The sequence below is a fragment of the Acinonyx jubatus genome, chromosome A3 (assembly GCF_027475565.1).
Source record: "Acinonyx jubatus isolate Ajub_Pintada_27869175 chromosome A3, VMU_Ajub_asm_v1.0, whole genome shotgun sequence".
NCBI lineage: Eukaryota > Metazoa > Chordata > Mammalia > Carnivora > Felidae > Acinonyx > Acinonyx jubatus.
The window spans coordinates 35697465-35722899 of NC_069388.1; the positions used below are offsets into that span (position 1 = coordinate 35697465).

The window sequence follows — 25435 nt, forward strand, 5'->3', positions numbered from 1 at the left end:
AAAAAAAAAAACAAAAAAAAAACAAAAACAAAAATACACAACGTTTCTTTTGGGGATCTGTTTTGTCACCTTATTTCTAATGGTGACAACTGAATGGGAGCCTGTAATTCTCTCTGGTTCACCCAGTGAAAATTGTGGTTTCTCCCAGCATTCTGGGAACGTGTTCCATGTGGCACTGGCTTTGTGTTGTGCAAGTGATTTTTACGCACTTATATATTGAGGTGAGAGGTGGGGGGGCACAAGGCTAGTGAGACTCTTGTGAAGCTCCACTTTCTTCTGGTACCTCTCAGATAAAGTCGTAACAAGTAGCCACCTCTCCTGTGTTGGGCAGATACTAATGAGGAAAAGCGCCTCTGCCCCACCCTCCCGCTGCCACTCATAAAGCAGTGGCCTTTTCTCCTAGGGGTTGCATATAATTTTTTAATGTGTGGGATGACAAGGTAGAGTGGAAACTATTTGCCTTGGCATGTACTATTCATTTCTTGGGAGTTTTATGTGCATTATGCTACAGCAGTACCCTTCCGATGTCTGGGAAGTGCCTGTAGCCCTTACCAACTTGTCTGTTCCCTTTAAATTCTTTTCCTTTGGCTGGGCTCTCCAGTCACATGCCAAGAGTTTAAGATTTGTACTAATTGAGTTTCACATCACTAATATTTAATAGCCATTAAGAAGCTTGAGAGAGAAAATAGTAGTTATCTAACAGTCTAAATATCTGTAAAAACCCTTTGATTTTAAAAGGGTACAGAGGACAGACAAGTGAAGAGGCCCTTGTTCAGGAGAACATGCAGTGGTTTAACACGTTGGGACTGAGATCCGCTAACTAAATACCTTGGGAATTGTGGGGACTACAACCCAAATGATGATGAAAAACCAGAGTGCTTTCATTTTCAAATTCCCTAACATGTCACCCTAATAGAGTGAAAGTGGAAAATCTAAAATGAAAATATTTTTTTATGGTTACGATTCTCAGTTTACTGCTTAATTGTTTTTAACCAAAATAATTTTATACTCACTGTAATAACACCTAAAACCGGGAATATCTGTCTGTCAGTGAATCCACCACAGATTTCTGAGGTAGGTATTTTTTTGAAGTGCTTTGAGCTTCTGGGCTATTCCCAGGGAGTTGAGTAGAAAGCATATTTAATAACTACTCAGGTACATTTAATTGTGAACCTTGTTTACATTTGTTGTTCTAACACAGTGCTGTTATTACTTACAGCCAAAACTCCAGTCAGATTCAAATTTAACTATTTGATCATGAACCATGCAATCTAATGGGAAACTTGGCTTAACCTATTTTGTGAAATGTCTTGAGAACCAAATTATCCATGTCTGTGTCAAGCAAAAACAAAACTGGGTCCACATAATCTGAAACATAAAAAAATGGAAGCCTAGAACAAATGCTCATTTTACCTTTGAGTCCAAGATCAAATTGCCATTCTGGGGTCATAGGTTGGTGTGTTATATACCTAAATGTTTATGTTTTTTTGTATTTCTGTGTGTCTTTAATAAATAATATACATATGTATATACCCACAAATACAAGTTGCTGTTAAAGAAAGTAAGAAGTTACAAGGGCTGAAAGGAGACACCAAAAATATGATTTCCTTACAAATATTTGCAGGAATTTTACTTAATTGCAACCAGAAGTCTGACCTGGAAGTGTAGTGTTTTGACCCCCGAGCTGTCTGGTTTCCTATTTGCGGTGTTTCACTCTCCCCTAACTGTGAGAAAATCTATTTTACACGGTTTTAACCCTGTATATTCTTAGAAACACTGCAGTAGAAATTATTCCCTTGGGGGAAAAGAAATTCTCATTATTTAAAGAATGACTTGTAAAGGCTTCTCTTAAATAGAAAACATTTTTGAAACACTTAGGAAATCTTTCTTCTTAAGATATATTTGAAAATAAAACAGCTTCTGGGTTTCCTTTCAAGGTAATGTGAACTTTTGGAAGACTAAAATTTTTGCAGTGTGCAAGTTTATCCTTATTTTAGTAAAATACTTTTTAATAGCAAAAGTATAGAGTTTATAAATAGTTCTCTTATGAGGAAGCTTTTTCATGCTCCCCACCCCCCCCCATTTTCAGCTTATTAAATCATTTTTTCCTCTAGTATTTTATTTTACTAAAAAATAAATTTCTTGATGTTTAATTTTGAGAGAGAGAGAGAGAGAGAGAGCGAGAGCACACTAGTGGGAAAGGGACAGAGAGAGAGGGAGATACAGAATCTGAAGCAGGCTCCAGGCTCTGAGCTGTCAGCACAGCTGAGTCGGACGCTCAACCGACTGAGCCACCCAGACACCCCATTCCTCTAGTATTTTAGAAAAGTAAAAATTAGACTGAATAAACTTTGGGGACTTGGAATTGTATATGGTATTCTTAAAAGACACCAATGAAATTTAATTAGGATAACTGTAGGGCAAGGAGGCCTACTATTGGAAAATTATAGAATTCACACATCAAAAGCTCATAGATGGCATTTGATGAATCTAGTAAAATGATGGGGAACATTTTTTCTGTGTAGCCTCTTAGCATTTACCAGCATGATCAACCAGTCATATACCCCATTTTAGAAGTCTCTGACATTTTCAGTTAGAGGAAAGCATTCTTCCTATTTGATTTGGGGATTTCAGAATTAAGAACACTGACAGTTCCCACCAATTTAGTTGAATAGCATTTTATCCCATTCTTTTTTTGTTTGTTTAATAACAGCTTTATTGAGATATAATTTACATACCCTACAATTCACTCATTTAAAGTATACAGTTTAGGGGCACCTGGTGGCTCAGTCAGTTAAGTGTCTGACTCTTGATTTTGGCTCAGGTCATGATCTCACGGTCCTTGGGATCGAGTCCCGCATCTGGTTCTGTGCTGACAGCGTGGAGCCAGCTTGGGATTTTCTCTCTCTCCCTCTCTCTCTGCCCCTCCTTTGCTCGCTCTCTCAAAAAAATAAATAAAAATAAACTTAAAAAAACTATTAAAAGGTAAAGTTTACAATTTATTGGCTTTTATATATTCACAAAGCTGTGCAACTGTCACCAGAACCCCTTTTTGAACATTTTTGTTCCTCCGTAAAGAAACTCTATACCCATTAGCAGTTACTCTCCATTTTACCCCAGCATCCTTCCCATTCCCATCCCAGAGTTTCCACCAATTTAGTTCTGTCTCTACTGATTTTTCCTACTCTGGATGTTTTATATAAATGGAGTCTTACAATATGTTGTTCTTCATAACTGGCTTTCACTTAGCATATTGTTTTCAATGTTCATCCAGGTTGTAAGCATTTACTGGTAGTACTTCATTTCTTTCTGTTGCCAAATAATATTCCATTGTGTGGATATATCACATTTTGTTTATCCATTCATCAGTTGAGGGACACTTGGATTTGCACTGTTTGGCTATTGTGAATAATGCTACTATGAATATTTGCACAGGTTTTTGAGTGGATATATGTTTTCATTTCTCATGAGTATATACCTAAAGATGGAATTTCTGGGTAATTTGTTATCTCTGTGTTTAATATGTTGAGGAACTTCCGACTTTTTCAAAGCAGCTGTACCATTTGCTATTCCTACCAAAAGTGTATGAAGATTCCATTTCCTCCACATTCTTGTCAACACTTTGTTATTTGTCATTTTGATTATAGTCATCCTAGTGGGTATGAAGTGGCTTTGATTGCGATTTTGATTTCCATTTCCCTGATGCCTAATGATGTTTACCCTGTATCCAAGTACTTATCTGCCATTTATATATCTTTTTTTGGAGAAACATCTTATTCAAATCTTTTGTTCATTTTTAAATTGACTTTTTTTTTAATTATTGAGTAGTAGGGGGTTATTTATTTATTTAAAATGTTTTATTTATTTTTCAGAGAGAGCCAGAGCACATGATGGGGAGGGGCAGAGAATAGGGGACAGAGTCTCTGAAGCAGGCTCTGCGCTGACAGCAGTGAGCTTGATGCGGGGCTCAAACTCATGAACCATAAGATAATGACCTGAGCTGGTCAGACACTCAACCAACTGAGCCACCCAGGAGCCCTGAGTTGTAGGAGTTCTTCACATATTTTAGATACAGGTCCCTTATCAGATAGATAGTTTGCAAAATTTTTCCCTATGGACCGAAGTTTTTAATTTTGATGGTGTCCAATTTATTCAATTTTTTGTTGTTGTGGCATGTGCTTTTTGTATTATATCTAAGAAACCATTGCCTAATCCCAAGCCATGAATATTTATGCCTGTGTTTTTTCCTAAGACTTTTATAGTTTTAACTCTTACATTTGTATCTTTGATCTATTTTGAGTTAATGAGTTGATTTTGTGTATGATATGAGGTAGGGTCCAGCTTTGTTCTTTTCCATGTGGTTATCCATTTGTCCCAGTACCATTTGTTGAAAAGATCTTTCTATCCCAATTTAATTGTCTTGGCCCCCTTATTGAAAATCAGTTATCAGTAAACGCAAGGATTTATTTCTGGACTCTCAGTTCTATTTCTACATGTCTGTCCTTAGGCCAGTACCAACCTATTTTAATTAGCTTTCTAGTAATGTTATGTTATTTTTTTCCCAGCAGGATTAAAGCTGGCATTCACTAATCTGGATCAAGTGTCTCTTTTAACTTAATCAGTGTAAACATCATTTAAAATTGTTATAAACACCTTATTTTTAATGAATTAATAAAATATTAATTTTGCCAAAGATTTTTTCTAGGATTTTTAGATTAAATTATACTCTTCGACAAATTCATCAACTGTATTCCACTTTAACCAAATCAGTGAGGAGAAAAGTGATCCTCAGTTTAGTCAAGATCTTCATATTAATGGAAACACACAGTGAATCATCAGTATTTGTAAGGTATGACTGGGGATGCTAATGGGTCTCAGTAACTCCTGTTAAAATCCTTTACGTTAGGCTGTAAAGCTGACTACATGTCAAAGTCCAAGCACCTTTGCTTATCCCTCCCCATCTCTCCCCTGTACTTCATCTCTTCATCCTGAACTCTAAGCTTCATCTGCCTCCCAGCTGTGGTCTGACACAGACATGCCTGCAGTGCCCACCATTCTCAGCCCTTCCAGCATGGTCCTCTTGATGCCTCCAGGCTCTGCTTAGATGCTTCCCTTCCTTGGGGATGGCCTTCCCCACTTTAGTTTGTTACTCTCCCTTGTTTAGTGAGACATACCCTTTCTTGGCCCCCACAGCTCCCAATGCAGGTCTTTGTTGTAGCACTTACATTGTAACCATCATCCTTTAACTATTGTTTAACAATATTGGCCTACCTTCCGTTTCTAAGGAATTTTCTATTTTTCCTGAGCCCAGAGAACTTTTTTCTAGAAAAGCTGTATTTTCAGAAGAGAGCTGAGAAGAAAGTAAGGCTTTTGCTCCAATGCGTGGGAAGTGGTTTCAGTGATGGGAATCAGCAGAGTGGAGGGGTGTAGGGCAGGTAGACCAGGAAAAGCAGACCCATGGAGAGTAAGCTTGAGTAGACCCCAGGGCAAGACTGAGGAGGGGGGAGGTGATAACAGGAGGTGTGGACAGGGCTGGTGTGGAGGAAAACCCTGAGAAGAAGCAGGAGAAGCTTCTTGTAGAACCTCGGTGATGGGAGAGGCCATGGAGAGGTATGCCACTGAGAAGAGATGAAGACAAACATAGCAAGCCAGTGAAGAAGACGAAGCCAGGGCAGGAAGTGGGACAGATGGTGCAGTGCACAAGACAGAAGGAAATAACACACAGGGCATTGATGCCCTTGCTTAGGTGAGTATCAGTTTGAAACTCACATCCCACTCCAGTGCCTCACTGGCATCTCCAGGACTCCCTCTCAGGGACTCCAAAGCACTGCACTGTCCAGTATTTTCAAGTCCCAAGTGTAAAGGCCTCCTATCATATGAACCTTCTACTAAAACCAGTGAAAGGAAGAGAGAAAGCTTCTATGAAGAAAAGAAGGCAGGACTGTGGCTGGCTTCCACTCCAGTCATGTGACCGAGAGCGGAGGGGCACCCTAAAAATGCTTGCCTTTGGAAGGTGGGAATGAGGCACAACATGAAGAAAAGTAGTTCTGTGGGATGGGTATCCAAGAAGCTGGGAGATTTGGGACAATGAAACATTAAGAGAGACTTTTGTGGAGCCTCAGGGGCTGGTGAGTTCTCAGCATTCAACAAAAGGAAAAACACACAAATCAAGAGAGAAAGGGGTTTTTGTGGAGTGATGGAGCAGTGTCTACTCCTCGGGGCAGTGGAGACTGGGTCCTCTCCTGTGTATGTCTGATCTAAAGCTTTTCTATAGGCCATTAGAGTGTCAGCCCATTCGTTTCCTACTCTTTACCTCTCCATTTCTGGTATTTCCTTGATATTTCTGTTTCTTTTGAGTTCTGCTATGTACTTAAGCATGTTTTTCTTTTACCCAGATTTTGTGTGTTTTTAGCAGGAGGGTCTCCTTTATCTTTGTCAGATTCCCAATTCTGCTTTTAGACATGTGCTCCTTTAAAAAAATTTTTTTAAATGTTTATTTATTTTTGAGGGACAGAGAGAGAGAGAGCGTGAGTGCAAGAGCGCAAATGGGGGAGGGACAGTGAGAGAGACACAGAATTTGAAGCAGGCTCCAGGCTCTGAGCTGTTAGCACAGAGCCCAACACGGAGCTCAAACTCGCAAACCGTGAGACCATGACCTCAGCTGAAGTTGGACACTTAACCAACTGAGCTACCCAGGTGCCCTGTGGACATGTGCTCCTTTTACTGCAAGGCTATATATTTTTTTAAGTATGGTGCACTTTTTACTCCATATGTAACAGACTGGTAGTATGGCTTAACCTGCAGACTGTATGTATATGTATCTATATCTATACCTATTTCTATAATCAGTTACATTTTCAACTTGGGCCAGTAGTCATGAAAGAACAAGGTTACCATCCCTACTTTAAATGCGATAGTGTGCTTACTTTTAAGGCTTAAGGAAGATGAGAGCTTTACAATCACCTATTAGATCATTTCTGTTTAGGTTGCTTTTTAATTGTTATCTACTTACAAAAATTATTCTAAAGATAATGGTTATAATTCACAACACAATAAAGAATGCTTTTGCATTTTTTTGTAAAATGTTATTTTCAAAGTTAGAAAATTAGAAAAGCAAACTTTAATTGTGACTTATGTTCTGAAACTTTGAAAGAAGGATGATATTAACATAAATATTTACAAGAAAAAATGCATCAGTTTTAAGGTTCTTGAAGGTTTTCATCAAATTATGGTCTTCTTTTTTTAATTTAAGTCTTCAAAGAATTCTCTTTTGTTTTTAAACTTACTAGAAATTTCAGATGCATACAATAGATTATCCAATGAGTCCCCTCTTATCCATCACGCAGCATCGCATTTTTAACATATGGCCAAATGTTATTTCATTTATCCCCTGACTTGTTCTTCCTGCCCCCCACTCCCACATAATTTTAGGTAAATCCTGGATATCATATATTGTACACATGAGTGATTCAATATATTTGACTCTAAAAAATAAGGTGTTTTAAATTTTTTAAGATGTTTATTTCTGAGAGAGACAGAGACCGAGTGCGAGTGGGTAGGGGCAGAGAGGGAGACAGAACCTGAAGCAGGCTCCAGGCTCCTAGCTGTCAGCACAGAGCCCAGTGCAGGTGTCTAGCCCATGAACTGAGAGATCGTGACCTGAGCTGAAGTCAGATGCTTAACCGAATGAGGCACCCAGGTGCCCCTAAGTTTTCTTTTTTTTTTTTTTAATGAGCAGAGTGCCATTAAGGTTTTTTTTTAATGTTTGTTTATTTTGAGAAAGAGAAAGCGTGGATGTGCACAAGTGCACGAGTCGGGTTGGGGAAGAGAGCGAGGGAAAGAGAAAATCTCAAGCAGGCTCCACACTGTTAGTGCAGAGCCTGACTCAGGGCTCAATCCCACAAACCACGAGATCATGACCTGAGCCAAAATCAAGAGTTGGATGCTTAACTTACTGAGCCATCCAGGCGTCCCAAGGGAGAAAAAAAATTCTTGATGTCATCAGATATACAGTCCGTCTTCAGATTTCTCTATCTCTTCAATTCTATTATAGTTGGATTGTTCAAATGAGAGTCCAAACAAGGTTGGTCCACACATTCACTGCATTTGATTGATTCTCTTTACAATAGGTGACTATCTCTTTGAACTTAGGGGAACGTCCCTCCTGTTTTTGTTTTTTGTTTTTTTTCTTGTTGTTTACTTATCAGAGAAACTAGGTCAAGTGTCCTCTGGAATTTCCCACATTTTGGGTTTGGCTGGCTGCATCTGCATGGTGGCGTTAATATTCTTCCAGCCCCTGTATTTCCTGTAAACTGGTAGTCAGACCCACACTCTTGATGAGGTCAGATCCCTTGTATGTTGTTGTTTCTTATGCAAGAATACTTTGTGCTAGATAGGGTGTATTTCCTGTTGCCACTCATTGGGAAGCATATGTCTTGTTATATCTCTCTTAATTTCATGGTAAGAATGTGTATACGATGAAGGTGGAGGTTGTTTGATGATTTTTTTATATTAACCAGTATTTTTTATTTGTTCATTTGATACTTATATTATCAGTAAATACTGTGTAAGCAGAACAACATTAAAAAGTTCTCTTTACACATTCTTCTAAGTTTTTCCTTGTTTAGACAGTGAAGACAGGAATATCAAGGTAGTGTTTTGGAAATAATAAAACCTGAGTCATAGCAAACATCGTACATTTCTTGTTAATCTGAGTCTGTGTGTGATCTGATTAGCATCTTAATTACGATTATAAGTCATTGCATACCTATCACTTTAATTTTTACATATCAAATTGATGCACATTTTAGGTGAACTGTAGGGACTTGTGGAAGATAAAAAATGAAAAGTATGTGGTGATTTTATTTTTTTTTCTGTGGAAAGGTAGATCATCTGGCAGTTAGAGGGAGAGAGAGAAAAGAAAACAAAGGAGGCATGAGACTTGTTCTTTGAAATCCTCCAGAGAGGCGATAATAATTGAGCTAATATGCATTGGCTTCTCATAAATTGCCTTGGTAGTTTGGGCCTTGAGTGCCTTAGAAATTAGCTTTCTCCCTATGCCTCTTCACTGTTGCTATAGTGCTCCTGCTAGAGGCCTCTTTGTTTGTGTTTAAGGAGCGAGGTGATTTCTCTCTTATATTCATTATAGGACTTGCATTTTGTGTTTATCTTCAAGAACTTTGTAATGTACCACCACCATTACTCTAGCAAGACTCTTGCTACTAATTCCATACCAGTAGATCAATAAAACAAGATTTAGAGCAGTGACTTCCAAACCTGAACTGTGCATCAGAATCCCTTGGAACTCTTTTTAAAAAGAATACAAGTGTCTGGCACTTTCCCAGATCTACATCAGATTCTTGGGTGCTAGGGATACAGGAATCTGTAGAGTTGAAAATGACCCCAGCCTTGGAGCTTCCGACTCCCCATGTGATTTAAATATGAGCAGTGGGCTCATGATTGGGCTTTGGAAAGACTCTAGACTAGTTGGTGGTTACTTAAACTTCATAGTGGTTTATTTAAGAACTGTGAGATAGCAGGATTGATGATAAACTTTGGGAATATTTACTGTTTTTGTACATGACTCAAGTGAACACATCAAAAATTGAAAAAAGACCTAGCACATTGTAAAATGGGATACAAATCCCAACTGAGGGGATTTGTTTGTTACAAATTTGAGGGGAATGTTTGTTACAAACAAATGCTGAATAGAAAATATAGAACAGAAGATAGTCTACATAAACATTGTAGGAGAAAGCAGTTCACTGCATGTCCTGAAGGACAGAGCCACAAATCTGTGATGTGCCTATTACAAAAGCTAATAAATTTGAAAACTTAGGTGAAATGGAAACAGTACTGTTCTCATTGCTAGATCACTAAAAGTGTTCCTTTTATAATCAAGGGTACCACAGCGATTCCTACTAGGAACAATATTCAACATTTACTGGAGATTCTAGCCCAAACTATAAGTCAGGAGAAAAAATACAGATGGGAAATTTGGAAATAAAGAATAAAAGTATCATGAAAAGTCTAAGGGAAATATAGTGACTAATTATTAGAATTAATAAGAGGGTTTAATAGATTTTTCAGTTGCAGGTCAGCATACAAAAGTCAATTGCAACAGCAGACAATTTGAAAATGTAATTTTTAAGAAGCAATATATGTGATGGCAACTATAAAAAATAGGAAGTACCTCATAATAAACTTAATAAAGTATGCAAGAATGTTACATAGAAAAATTCTAAACTTTACTGAAAGACGTTTTTTTAAGTCCTCAAAAATAATTGGGAGGTCTGCCATGTCAAATATATAGGAAGTCCCATTGGTCTCCAAATTGGTCTATAAATTCAGGGCCTTTCTAATCAAACTCTCAATTTTTTCATGCAACTTGACATTAAAAGCTATAGGAAAGCATAAAGGACCAGGAGTAATTCTTGATGAGGACTAGAAACAGCTTCGAGGGTCAAGAAAGGAACTTGCCCTACTGGATATTAAGGTTTATTGTAAAGAAAGCTTAGGTAATTAACAGAGTGCATATTGACTGATAAGTCAATGGAATAAAATAACTCTAAAAGAGAGGCCTAGGGGCGCCTGGGTGGCTCATTAGGTTAGATGTCTGACTTCAGATTGGGTCATGATCTCGTGGTTCGTGGGTTCAAGCCCAGTGTCAGGCTCTGTGCTGACATCTCGAAGCCTAAAGCCTGCTTCAGATTCTGTTGTCTCCCTCTCTCTCTGCCCCTCCCCTGCTCTGACTCTGTCTGTATCTCTCTCAAAAATAAATAAACATTAAAAAAGAGGCCTGTATATGGCAGAATCGGCTTTACAGATCAGTAGGAACTGTCTTCTAGTGAATATTAAATTGGAAAAGAGTGAAAGTGGATTCCTAAGTGGTAACATACACAAAGTTCATGTACATTGAGTTTTTTAAAGAAAAATCAGGTTATAAAGCAGCTTTTGTCATGTGATTCCATTTTTGTAAAAAGAAATAGGAATATATGTGTGTTTATATGTCTTCAGAAAAGATCTGGAGGTCATCAAAAGTCAAAGTGACAAAAGTAACTGTTTCTGGGTGGTTGGATTATTGGTGATTTAACTTTATAAACCTTTTTATTTTTGTCTAGTTGGTTTTTTTAAAAACACATTATATATACATTACTTTGAATTAGAATTTTTTTTTCATTTTGAGTTTTTTCATGTAGCTGTTCTTATTTGTCTATTCTTCTAGATTAATTTTAGAATTAATTTGGCAACTTTGAAATTGCTCCCTACTCTTACCACGCACACACAAAAATGTTTTCATTGTGATTCTGATTGGAATTGTCTGGTACGTAATAGGCATTCAGTACATGTTTGTTAAATAAATAAATATGGGAACAATGCACATCTTTATAACAATTAGCCCTTCCAACCCAGAACTTGGTGTTTTACTCAAACCTTCCAAGTCCTTTTTTTAAAAAATGTAAGTTTTGTGATTTTTAAACTACAGACATTCATACGATTAATGATTTCTAAAATTGTATAATCTTTTCATTTTCCCCCACATTGAGTCAAACCCTTAGCTGTGTATCTTTAATGTCAGGACTTAGAGGTGTCAGAATGATTTAAATGTAGATAAACATGTCCTGTGTAGTGAGGTTAAGGACCTGGGTTTATTTAGCTTAGAATAAATGACTAGATTGAAACTGACTACCTATCTCCAAGCATTTGGTAACAGCCAGCTTTCTTTCATCTCTGCTGAAAGCAGACACAAGAAAATGAACTTCAACTGCAGTGCGAGGAATTTAGATAACAAATTGTCAACTGGTGGTGCAAAGCTGAAGCTGCCCTCAGAAAAACTGTACTTGGACTGCTATATTTTAGTTCATTGCTAATTTAAAATTTGGGAGATTTCATATAAAAATTTAGATATCTAGCTTTTCTGGAAAGGCCTAAAACCTGGTACCCTGATTTCCAGTGGCAGCTGATGCTGGAGTTCAATAGCTTCTGTCCCCTTTTAACCAGGCATGTGCTTTCTCTGGTTTCCAGAGTCCAAACCCAGCCTTTTTACTGTCTTGTCCTTTAAAGCATCAAAGTTTGCAATCTCAATTCAAATGGTAAAGGAAGAATTAAGTCACACATGCCTAGGTTTGGCATCTTCTCATTTGGCATTTGGTGGTGTTTTTAAAATATGATTTAAATATGATCCTGGCTAATAAGCAGGAAGTGAGCTAGAGGGCTGTTCAAAGATGTTTCTTGTCCTGTGATTCTGCAATCCTGTTCGAATAGTCCAGTGGTTCATCAACTCTTTTTCTCATTGCACATGGTCATAGAATCTCAGAGTTGGAATGGACCCCCTGCAAGAGAGGGAGGCCATAGAGGATATGCTTCATCTGGTGCTTCTGATCTTATATACAGGAAGTTTGAAAGTTGTTGCAAGAGCGGCCTGCTTGAACAGCCAACAGTTCAAACAACCAGCTCCCTCATTTAGAAATGAAAGATCTGTTTCTCGGGTCACCCGGGTGGCTCAGTTGAATAAACTTCCAACTCTTGATTTTGGTTCAGGTCATGATCTCACAGCTTGTGAGATCAAGCCCAATGTCGGGTTCCATGCTGACACTACAGAGCCTGCTTGGGATTCTCTCTTTTCCTCTCTCTCTTTGCTCCTCCCCCTCTTGCACTCTTTCTCTCTCTCAAAATAAATAAACAAAATCTCTGTTTCTTTTATGCATAGTTATTTAAAGGTGAGTGAAGGGTTTTGTAGGGAACTTTGAGATTTTCATAAGTGCCCAGTTCTATTGTCCTCATTATTATGCATCGTCTGGCAGACTTATGATTGTGGGAGCCATCATTTTGAATATCATTTTGTCTGTGCTTGAACATTATCTAAACATGGTTTTCATACCTGATGTTAAGGGCATATTTTTATAAACAAAAAAAAATAGGAAAGCAGTATGGGAAAGAAAGCTAAAGTGATAATTTTCAATTTGTTTTATTCTAATTTTTGTCTGCCTGAGCTTTCTCACTGAATGGTAACATTCTCTGATGGTCCCATAGATAGTAAAATTAATAGCACATGGGGCTAGTGGTATTGCATACAAAGCCAATGAAGTGACAGGTAGAAAATTGTTTTTCTAAGTAAATTTGGCCTCAAGTAATCATTTTGTTCGTAGGTTTTTGGTTTTTTTTTTTTTTTTCATGGAACTAACTAGTTTGCCCCATTTGTTTTGGCCTCAAATAGACATAGCTTTATTGTGACTCAGCGTCCAGTACTGTCCTTATTTAAGAACGTGAAATGTTATCTCAAGGGATCCTTTTGGAGTCTCTAAATATCTTGGGTAATAAGTGAAATTTTTAGCCCAGGACCAAATATTCCACTTACCCACCCAAATTGTTTCCCAGTTGTGGTCTTAAACTAGGATCCTGTGTGTGTGTGTTCTTAAACTTATGGTAAGACTTGTTTTTTGGTTCCCACAGAGCAACCCCTGTCCCCAACCCCACCCATCACCAACAATGGTGAAGATCACACTTAGGCCTATAACATGTTTCAAAGGGCCCCATAAGGGCTTTTCCAAAGTCTCCATCTCACACCCAACCTCCCTGTATATGTTCTAAGTGATGATATCACACTTGTGATTTCTCTACCCTTGGCCATCTTATAAGGACAGATGTGACTTACTGAATGGACAGTTTCAGAAGTAATGAGTTATAATTCATTTTTTCCTGAATGAAATAGCTTTAAAACACACATATTCTTCATTTTTTAAAATGGCTGTATATGTTCCTGGTCTAGTCTAGCATGGATGAAGACATTGTCAGTACTCAGTAGCTATCAGCCCCTTTCTTCCTACCCTCTTATTAAATCTCACCAGGTCTTCAGATGGAGAATGAGAGCTGACTCATGACCTCAGACTGGAAACAGTCACAAGTCTGAACTGGTACATAGTGTGGAGCTGCTTCCAGGTCAGCACACAGTCATCTGATTGTCACAAAGTGCCCTTTCTTAGAACAAGAATGAGACCACTACCCCACCTGCTTACCTTTGCTAAAAATTTAAGTGTTTATAAATTTAAGATCTCACTTCTTTGAAATTATCTTTAGGACTAAATCTTCAAGTCATTTGTGTTCCAGACTTTGAATTAATTATAGTGTTAGTTTGAACCTGCTCTTTCCTGCAGAACTTAAAGGAAGCTGTCAAAACTAATAAAGGGCTGGCATTGTAAAAGAGCATGCAGGTTGAAAATTTGTATTTAGGCAACTGAGATCTTATTTTTTTTAACTGCAAATTCTGAATGGAGGTCACTCTACAGGACAACTAGCCTGATCCCTTTAAAAGGTCATAATTAAGAATAAAAGGAAGGGAGACATTATTCTAGATTACAGGAATGTAAGAGACATAACCAAATGCAATGCATGATCTTTGGTTGGATTCTAATTCAAGAGGAGGTTCATTGATACACATTTTGGGGATAGTTTGGGAAATTTGAGTATGGACTGGTTATTTGACAGACCAATAATGTCATGCTCAGTTTTGATCATACTATCTTGGTGATATAGGAGGATGTCTTGTTATATGTGAGTCTGTGCTCACATATTTAGGAGTAAAGTGTCATGACATCTAATGTATTTTGAAATGGTTTGCCAAATATGTATTTGAAACATGACAGAATATTAACCATTATTGAGTTTAGAAGGCGGGGTTTGGGGGGTCATGGCACTGTTTTTCTACTTTTCTGGATGTTTGACATTTTTCGTCATTGTCAGTGATGTTACTGATAATGAAGAGGTCATCTCAGGGAGAGAAGTATTATGGGACAAAATAGGTCTTCCTACTTTGAGGTTGCCTTGTTTGGGACAAGGCTTGGCTGGAGGAGAGCCAGGCTGTGTTGGGTGGGGCCAGTTAGGAAGCAGTGCTTACCTGTCCTGCAGTCCTGATGGCTCAGCAGGCCACTCGGAGGCATTTTCCCAGGCTCCATGTGGTCTCAGAAGAGCTGTGGGAGAGGGCTTCTCATTGTGATGTGCTATACCACGGACTTGCCTTGACAGCATAGGGGAAGTTCACATCACTTTGGCTATGAGTCTCTTGGAAAACAAGCGAAGCTGGATAGTTTTACAGTAAAAACTCTATGTTGGATATTTGTTCTCAGTGTCTTGGGACTATGAAATAGAACAACCCAAATACACGAGCACTCCCTTAAAAACTATTACTCACTACAACACGGTACTACTTAAAACTAATCTACCGCCCTGCTAAGCCAGGGTGGAATTTGTTCAACCCGTATTTGATTTTTTTGTTGTTGTTTTCCCCTTTCTATTCATGAAGTCTCTGAATTTCTAATAAAGCCATTTTGGAGCGGTTTATTTAGACAGAATATGAAATAAAATAGTAGAACTCTGATTTGTCCTTAAAACATGGACTGCCCTTTCTTTCATTAATATTACCGAGTCCCTACCCCTCCTCCTTTTCTTAGGACTTAATTCTCTTTGATGAACTACCAGGTGAGTCAGAAGATGTTAATGTGGTAACAGATCATCATTTCGGGCCCCATCGGAGGTTGGGAGGTCTGTGCGAAGATAAAGCAGCAGCTCTTTACAACGTTTGGAATGCCAGAGGCATAAACTGGAGACTTTGGGGGCTGCTTGGAGGCCAGGGGAGAAGGTAGACTCTTGTTAGTACTGGATGTCAAATGACATTAAGCAGTGCAGAAATATAGATTATGTCTAGAAATACACATATCTGAAGACTCCTGGTAGAAAGATGATTCCACAACAGAATTTTCCTTCTAAGTCCCAGTCTCTTCCTGTGTCTAAAGACAGTCTTCTCAGATTTAGGAGGACCACAATAGCTGGCAAGAAAACAGACATACTTAAATGTGATTTACAAGTGCCTCAGAATCTCAGAATGCCATTGTCAGGTAGTTTTCGAGTGAAAAGATTCTCACTTTACGATTTCCATTTTGTCCCCCAACCCGAGTCTCCTACTGACTCCAGTTCTGTGCATTTAGAACACCAGTGTTAGCATGCTTGCGGTTTAGGCCCAGAGAAGGGAAAAGCAAAGGGCCTCCTGGATTCTTTGCCAAGTTGCTGTTTGATTGTAGAGAATAGTGGAACTTTGCTTTAGCTCTGAATAAGGACGAAATCTCAGTGGCCTGCTGAACTCTGTGAAGTTAATTACATTAAAGAGCAAAGATAAGAATGTAGTCTTTATCACTGCCTGCTATCTATGGATAAATGAAATACATCTCTGTAAGCATTTCGAGTCAGTATATTTCAGTGGCAGTGGCTTTCTCTGTTTATATATCAAAATTAGTTTGCCATAAGAACTGAATCTTTTGTGTTTAATCTCTCTTCAAGTTCTCTTTAAACAATAAAGTTTCCTATGGCCAGGGGAATTTGGATTAAGCAGGTGAGAATCTTTTTTACATGTTAAGTTTGCCATTTCTCTTGTCGATGCCATGGTGGGGGGTATTCATTGAAATCATAACAAGTCCCCAGTTTAGGAATGATTCTCTTTAGCATAATCCTATTCTGGGGGGTGGGATGGATAGGAGATACTCAGTTCTCCTAGTAATTTCAGTCATAAATCACTTAGAATTTTCTTATACTGCTCTCTTTTTCTTTTTTCTTTTTTTTAAAATTTTTTTTACATTTATTTATTTTTGGTAGACAGAGAGAGACAGAGCACAAGTGGGGGAGGGGCAGAGAGAGAGAGAGGAAGACACAGAATCCGAAGCAGGCTCCAGGTTCTGAGCTGTCAGCTCAGAGCCCGATGCAGGGCTCGAACTCACAGATCACGAGATCATGACTTGAGCCGAAGTCGGATGCTTAACCAACTGAGCCACCCAGTCGCCCCATACTGCTCTCTTTTTCTGTAGGGAAACATGTCATATTGAGACTGTTGCTTAACTGACCAAGTAAGATTTCTTTATCACCCAAGGTATCTCCAGATACCATGCTTCCTGAATTGGAGCTGTAGTTTTCATAGTCGACTTCAGATTTAGCCCCTTCCTGATAATAACATTCTATTGCTGGATATTTTGTACAGGGAAAAGATTTTTGAAAATCCGAGTCTTAATCACCTAGAGCTGTAAGTGTTACCAGCAAAGGCAGAATGACTTACATACTGCATTTTATTGTTATTCACACCTTTGGAAGACTGACATTATAAATCATTACCTTCAAAATCACTGTAAAATTTTTCTGTCTGTATTCATAGATCCTTTCTTACAATCTCCACCAGCCCCCCCACAGCAGTAGGACAGATAAACAGATGTGCAAATCACTTCTACTCTCTCACTGACCTAAGGAATAAAGGATTTGTTTTAAAGCACCCAGAATAATGCCTGTGGTGTACATATTTTGTTTGACGTTTTAAGCAGAGGAAAGGCACATGACCAAAATGCAATCTGTTTCAAGTGTTTTAGGAAAAAATATACTTCATCTCTGTAAATCTGGAGATTATGCTATCATAGATGTCACTCTTATTTCACAATCCCCATGACTAAAGCAGTTGTGCTGTCAAAGCTGTAGCTTGTGTGGACAGACATCAAATCTGCAGTCACTGATGTTCTGGATCTTCTACAGGGGTGTGAGAAGTCTACTGAATGTAAAAGTGGGAATTTCTTTGCATTTTTTTAAAATAAAAGTTATTTCAAAAACAATTATAACCATGGACTTTGAAAAATATGAAGGTCCTGGAGATCACCTCTTATAACACCTGGCCCTTTCAATTTCATGGACATAATACTGTCTCTGAGGTTGTTTTACAACCTGGAGATGCTTACCCTCTTTGGTAGGACAGTTTTACTTAATGTTTTTAAGAAGGTCATCAACAGAGTAGTTTATACCTGGAGGTGGGTGGAAGGGAAGGAAGAGAGGAGGGAGGGAGGAAAGCAGAGAGAGAAGAAGGAACTGTGCTGGTACTTTTTGTGAAATTCTGTTGCTACCCTATAAGATGAATGGTAATGTCTCCATTGTCATATGGAATATACTCCTTTGTACCAGTCTCCTTTACTTGACATTTTTTTTTTGAGATTTTTTTTTCTGATATCGCCTGTAGTTGTAGTTTATACATTTTAGGGACAGGGTAGTATTTCACCATGACTATGCCCCCTTCCCTTTAAATGTAAGTTTCAGGTGTACATCTTTATAACTCGATATCTGTATACACTACGAAGTTTGTTTAACATCTGTCACTGTCTAGTTAACCCTCTTGACCCATTTCACTCCCCCACTCCGCCCCATAACCACTACTCTTGTTGTTTTGTTTGTTCATTTGTTTGGTTTTTCAGACTCCATGTATAAGTGAAATAATACAGTATTTGTCTTTCTCTGCCTTACTTCGTTTAGCCTAATATCTTCAAGGGCCACCTGTGTTGTCGTAAATGGCAAGATTTCATTATTTTTTATGTTTGAGTAGTCCATTGTATAAATGTACCACATCCTCTTTATCCATCCATCTGTCAATAAGCACGTAGACTGTTTCCATATCTTGGCTATTGTAAGTAATGCTGCAGTAAACATAGTGGTGCATGTATCTTTTTGAATTAGTGTTTTCATATTCTTTGGATAAATATTTCAGAGTGGAATTGAGGGGTCATACAGTAGTTCTGTTCTTAATTTTTTGAGGCCACTATAATTTCCATAGTGGCTACACCAGTTTACATTCTCACCAACAGTGCACAAAGTTTCCATTTTCTCCACATCCTCACTAACATTTGTAATTTCTTGTTTTTGTTCGTTTGTTTGTTTTTTAGTAGCCATTCTAACAGATGTGAGGTGTTTTCTTATTGTGGTTTTAATATGCATTTTCCTAATAATTGGTGTTGAGCACCTTTGCATGTGCCTGTTGGTCATCTGTATATCTTCTTTGGAGAAATGTTGATTCAAATCTTCTGCCCATTTTTAAATCAGGTTGGTTGATTTGTTGTTGTCAAGTTGTATGAATTCTTTATGTATTTTGGATATTAACTCCTTATCAGATATATAGTTTGCAAAAATCTGCTTCCATTTAGTGGGTTGCCTGTTCATTTTGTTGATGGTTCCTTTGTTGGGTAGAAGGTTTTAAGCTTGATGTAGCCCTATTTGTGTACTTTCACTTTTGTTTCCCTTGTCTTTGTAGTCAGATCCACAAGGATGTTGCTAAGACTGATGTCAAGGAGTTTATATTTTCTTCAAGGCATTTTATGGTTTCAGGTCTTAACATTCAAGTCTTTAATGCATTTTGAGTTAATTTTTGTGCATGGTATAAAATAGTGGTCTAGTTTTATTCTTTCGCATGTGGCTGTCCGATTTTTCCAACATCATTACTGAAGAGACCATCCTTTCTCTATTGTATGTCCTTGGCTTGTTTGTCATAGACTAACTGTCCATATATGTGTGGGTTATTTCTGGGCTCTCTATTCTGTTTCATTGGTCTGTGTGTCTGTTTTTGTACTGATACCATAATGTTTTGATTTACTACAGCTTTGTAGTATAGTTTGAAATCAGAAAGTGTGATACCTCCAGCTTTTTTCTTCTTTCTCGAGATTACTTTGGCTATTTGGCATCTTTTTTGGTTCCATACAAATTTTAGAATTGTTTATTCTAGGTCTGTGAAGTATGCCACTGGAATTTTGATAGGTGTTGCCATTAATCTGTAGATTATGTTGGGTAGTATAGACATTTTCACCATATTAATTCCAATCCATGAACACAGAATATTTTTCCATTTATTTGTATCTTCTTCAATTTCTTTTGTCAGTGTCTTATAGTTATCAGTGTTCAAGTCTTTCATCTCCTTAAATTTATTACTAAGTATTTTACTCTTTTTCTGATGCAGTTGTAAATGGGATTGTTTTCTAAATTTCTTTTTCTAATGTTTTGTTAGTTATGTATAGAAATACCACAGATTTTTGTATATTGATTTTGTGTCCTGCAACTTGAATGAATTCATTGGTTCTAACAGGTTTTTTTGGTGAATTCTTTAGAGTTTTCTATATATAGTATCATGTCATCTACAAATAGAGACAGTTTTACCTCTTTTCTGATTTGGATGCCTTTTATTTATTTTTCTTCCCTAATTGCTATGGCTAGGACTTCTGAGACTATGTTGAATAAAAGTGGTGAGGGTGGGCATCCTTGTCTTGGTTCTGATGTTAGAGCTTTCAGCTTTTCACCATTAAGTGTGATGTTAGCTATAGGATTGTCATATGTGGTTTTGATTACACTGAGGTATATTTCCTCCATACCCACTTATTGAGAGTTTTTATCCTAGGTGGGTGTTGCATTTTGTCAGATATTCTGTTTCCCCACATCTTTTGAGATGATTGTGTGATTTTATCTTTAATTTTGTTAATGTGATGTTCAGTGTTGATTGATTTGCAGATGTTGGACCATCCTGGCATCACTGGAATAAATCTCACTTGATCATGGTGTATGATTCTTTTAATGTATTGTTGAATTTGTTTTGCTAATATTTGTTGTGGATTTGGGGATCTGTGTTCATCAAGGATATTGAGGGTTTTGTTAGAGAGAGAATGTGCATGCCTTAGGGGAGAGGGGCAGAGGGAGAGAGAGAGAGAGAGAGAGAGAGAGAATCCCAAGCAGGATCTTTGCTTACTGCAGAACCCAATGCGGGGCTCCATCCCACAACCCTGGGATCTTGACCTGAACCAAAATCAAGAGTTGGATGCTCAACTGACTGAGCCACCTTTGGCGCCCCAAGGATATTGCTTTTAATTTTCTTTTTTTGTGGAGCCCTTGCTCTGGTTTTGGTATCAGGGTAATGCTCACCTTGTAAAATATGTTTGGAAGCTTTCCCTCCTTCAGTTTTTGGAAGAGTTGAAAAGGATAGGTGTTAAATTTTCTTTGAATGTTTAGTAGAATTCTCCAGTGAAGCCATCTGGTCCTGGACTTTTGTTGTTGGGAGGTTTTTCAGTACGCTTTCAATCTCCTTACTAGTAATTGGTGTATTTAGATTTTCTATTTCTTCATTATGCAATCTTGGGAGATTGTAGGTTTCTAGGAATTTATTCATTTCTTCAAGGTTGTACAGTTTTTTGGCATATAATTTTTCATAGCAGTTTCTTACAACCCTTTGTATTTCTGCGGTATTGGTTGTAGCATCTCTGATTTTATTTGAGTTCTCTTCTGTCTTTTTTCTTGGCAAGTCTAGCTAAGATTTTTCGGTATCATTTATCTTTTCAAAGAACTAGCTCTTTCTTCATTGATTTTTTTCTATTGTCTTTTTAGTGTCTGTTTCTCTTCTAGTCATCATTATTTCCTTTCTTCTGTAAATTTAGGGTCTTGCTTGTTCTTCTTTCCTAATTCTTTAGTTGCAGAGCTAGATTGTTTATTTGAGTTGTTTGTTTATTTCTTGAGGTATGAATTTCCCTCATGGAACTGCGTTTGCTGCATCCTATGTATTTTGGTATGTCCTGTTTTTATTTTTACTGGTTGTAGATTATTTTTTAATTTCCCCTTTGGTTCCTTCAATGACCCATTGGTTGTTTAATCTTTATATTTTTATATTTTTTCTTATTTCTTCTAATGAATTTCTAGTTTTATACCATTGTGGTTGGAAGAGATGCTTGATATGATTTCAGTTTTCTTGAAATTATTGAGATTTGTTTTGTGGCCCAACTTGTGATCTGTCCTGGAGTATGTTCCATGATCACTTGAGAAGAATGTGTATTCTTTTGGATAGAGTGTATATATCTATTAAGTCTGTCTGGTCTAACGTGTTATTTAAAGCTGATGTTTCTGTTTTAATTTTTTGTTGATGTTGTCTGGATGATCTATCCATTGATCAAAGTGGGGTATTAAAGTCTCCTGGTATTACTGTATTGGTTTCAATTTCTCCCTTTAGGTCTGTTAGTGTTTGCTTTGTATGGTGCATATATATTTATAAATATTACATTTTCTTGTTGGATTGACATCTTTATGTAATGCCTTCTTTTGTTTTTTATTACAGTCTTTGTTTTAAAGTTTATGTTGTTTTATCTGAGTATACCTACTCCAGCATTCTTTTCATTTCCATTTGCCTGGAATACCTTTTTCCATCCCTCACTTTCAGTCTGTGTTCTTACTTCTGAAGTGAATATCTTGTAGGCGCATATAGATGGGTCTTGTTGTTTTTTGATTGTTTGTTTGTTTGTTATCCATTTAGCACTCTGTGTCTTTTGACTGGTGATTTTAGACCATTTACATTTAAAGTAATTATTGATAAGTATATGCTTATTGCCATTTTGTTAATTATTTTCTGGTTGTTTTTGTAGTTCCTCTCTATTCCTTTCTTCTCTTTCTCTCTTCTTTTTTGGTTTGATGGCTTTCTTTAGTGTTATCTTTAGATTCTTTTCTCATTTTCTTTTTGTATTTATTATTTATTTTTTCCTCATGGTTACCACAAGGTTCACATAAAATGTCATATGTAAATAGCAGTCTGTTTTAAGTTGATAGCAACTTAATTTTAAATACGTTCCAAAACTTTACCGTATTACTCCTTTCCCATGCTTTATATATTTGATGACACATTTTACATCTTTACTTTTTCTGCTGCCTGTAACTAATTATTGTAATTTGAGGGAAATTTACTACCTTTGTCTTTTAACCTTCATGCTTGCTTTGTAAGTGCTTGCTCCACTACCTGTGTTATATATTTTACTTTTCCAGTGAGATTTTTACTTTAATATATGTTTTTTGTTGTTGTTATAATTAATAGTGCCATTTCTCTTGGGCTTAAAGAAGGCCTGTTAGCATTTCTTGTACGGCCGGATTAGGGGTGATGAATTCTTTTAGCTTTTGCTTTTCTGGAAAGCTCTTAATCTCTCCTACAGTTTGGAATGATAATCTTGCTGGGTAGAGAATTCTTGGTTGAATTCATTGTAACAGATAAAGTAACTGAGCCACTTAAGGCACTGGAGACAATCCCAACCAGGTGCTCTGGCCAGTCCTCCTAGAAGAGCTCATAGTGTAATATTTACCCCTTTCTCTCATGTGAATCCCTCTATTGATTCTTTTTAATCTTTCATTTGTTAAATAATTATTGAACACATACTACATGGTAGGCACTAGGGAGGGCTGTGGGATTTAGTGGCAAACAAACTTGTAATCTAATGATACCCTCTTTTACCTTATAGGTTATGGCTTTCAAATCACAGCCTATTTTCTCAAGAGAGGGATACGCCTCCACTGTTTCAGAAGTTCACAGAATACTGGTAAGAAGCTGATATCTTGGGTTGTCAAGCATTTTGCACTATTAGCTTGTCCTAGAGAAGGAATGAAAATTAAGGAATGAATATTACAACTTTCTTCGTTGCCTTTGTAAAATTGAAATACTGATTGAGAGTATTTCTAAACATTTGTGATTTTTTTTTTTTTCAATTTTCACTGTTTTACTGCCTGTCTGAGAACTGTGAGCTGGGCCACATCAGGCTTTACTTTCCTGCTGCATCTCAGCACTTTCATTGAGCTTCCAGAATGATTTGACAGGCAGTTACACCATGAATCACTTCATCTTTATGCACACCAAGTCCCTGGGATACAGAGCAAGTGTGTACACGAGAAAATGCTTTCCCAGCCCAGAGCTGTCAGAGCCTTTCTTAGGTGTGTGACAAGGCCAGCTTCCCCCCTCCTTTCCCCAAGTCAAGATGTCTGCTGAGGAAATGATGTCAAACACGTCCAGCCAACAACAATAAAGTCAGATGCTAATGACAATTCTCCAAGCTGATCTGAACATTGGAAAGAAACTCTAACTGAACTTCCTTGGATGACTTTAATATATAAGATATGAAACAAGGACTTTGAAAATAAACTGTATGGAGGTTTGCTCTTGGAATCTTCACAATTATCTACACTTTTTAAACTTTAAGTGTCACTCAAGTATATTACTCTCTTACTGGGGCTTTCCACTTTGTTCAATTCTCTTAGTAAAATAAGCCACTTAACCTGGTATCTGTCTGTTAAAATGAAGGCTATCTGTATGGTAAAGATTGCTATTGCCTAAATCTTTATTTAAATATTAAAATGATAAAAGTTTCAGTTATGACTTAAGCAAAGAAGAAGTGTACAGAGGTTGCTTTCTGTTTATATAATACCTGGCTCCAAAATGTTCAAAATTCATCATTCTAGTATTGTTACTTTTCAGAGGAAGAAATGGAAGGACAAAACAGAGAAATTATTGAATAGAACTGATCATTTTTATTTTTAAAAAAAAAATTTTTTTAAACATTTATTATCGAGAGACAGAGAGAGACAGAGCATGAGCGTGGGAGGGGCAGAGAGAGGAGGAGACACAGAATCCAAAGCAGGCTCCAGGCTCTGAGCTGTCAGCACAGAGCCCGACACAGGGCTCGAACTCACAAATCGCGAGATCATGACCTGAGCCGAAGTCAGATGCTTAACCGACTGAGCCACCCAGGCACCCCGAACTGATCATTTTTAATTTAAATTCTGATCCGCTAGTATTTCAATGTCATGATTTTTGGCTGGCGGGGCTTAGTTCCCCCTTCCAGAAAGTGGGAAGCAGACTACTTATCACTTACTTCAATAAAAAATTTTAAGAATTAATGAATAAATATTAATGACTTTATTATTATTATTTTTTTGTTTGTTTTTAAGTCTATCCCTAGTCTCTTACGAGATAGAACATCTAAGAGGGGTCGAAGTTTCAACACACTCAGGCCCTCTGAAATGGAGATTTCTACATGAGGAGGACTAGTGGGAGTGAGACCAGAAGGACAGGTTAGACCCCACTCATGGAGGGCTTTGAAGTTTGCCCATCATGTGATGGGTACTGAGGATCCACAATGGGGTTTTGAGCAGGATAAGTGGAAATATTTTTTTAGAACTGTTAACCTGCTTGCACTGAGTAGGATGAATTAGAATAGGGAAGAGTGATCACCAAGGAAACAGCAGTGGTCCAGGGGAGAGGTAAGGAGATGGCTATTACTGAAACATCAACTCATTAGGCCTTTGGTGTAATTTAACCTAGCCAGGTGGTGTGGTGTTAACTGTGTTTAAGTTGTGTGTATATGTAACCACTACCTTCATGCTTAGCTTCTATCAGTCAGTCCCTCACGTTGTCATTCATTGTTGGAAATGAGCAAAGTATGTGAAAAGCTTCACTTATTTGATTCATAATATCCCTCTTTAAAAATGTTGGTCATATCTAAGAGGGAAGTTTTCTCTTTTAGAAAAATGTCTTTGTGTTATAAATATGATATATAAGTATTATGAAAAATATGAAAGCAAGACAACCAAGTATAAAGAAAGGAGAAGATCCTTACCTCCCACCCAGAATATATACTGTTAGCATCAGCTAAACACCACTCCAGACATAGGTGGAGGCTGCATACATAAGTGAATTCATGAATGGATGGACAGACAGATGAGAGGAGGAGAGATACAGATGCCATTTACCATCTTATATTCTTATTTCATTGAATGTTGGGGTGTCCAGCTCTGAGATTCCTGCAGCCCT

The 25435-nt window shown here is 37.5% G+C and overlaps 1 protein-coding gene across 1 annotated transcript in view; it reads left to right on the forward strand.

Moving 5' to 3' along the window:
• The window catches only part of SLX4IP (SLX4 interacting protein), a 176021-nt gene that overhangs the window by 129278 nt on the left and 21308 nt on the right, over nt 1-25435 (forward strand). The window contains exon 5 of the mRNA XM_015081531.3: nt 23094-23171. Within this exon, the coding sequence (XP_014937017.1) occupies nt 23094-23171 (78 nt within the window). The remainder of the gene's footprint in view (nt 1-23093; nt 23172-25435) is intronic.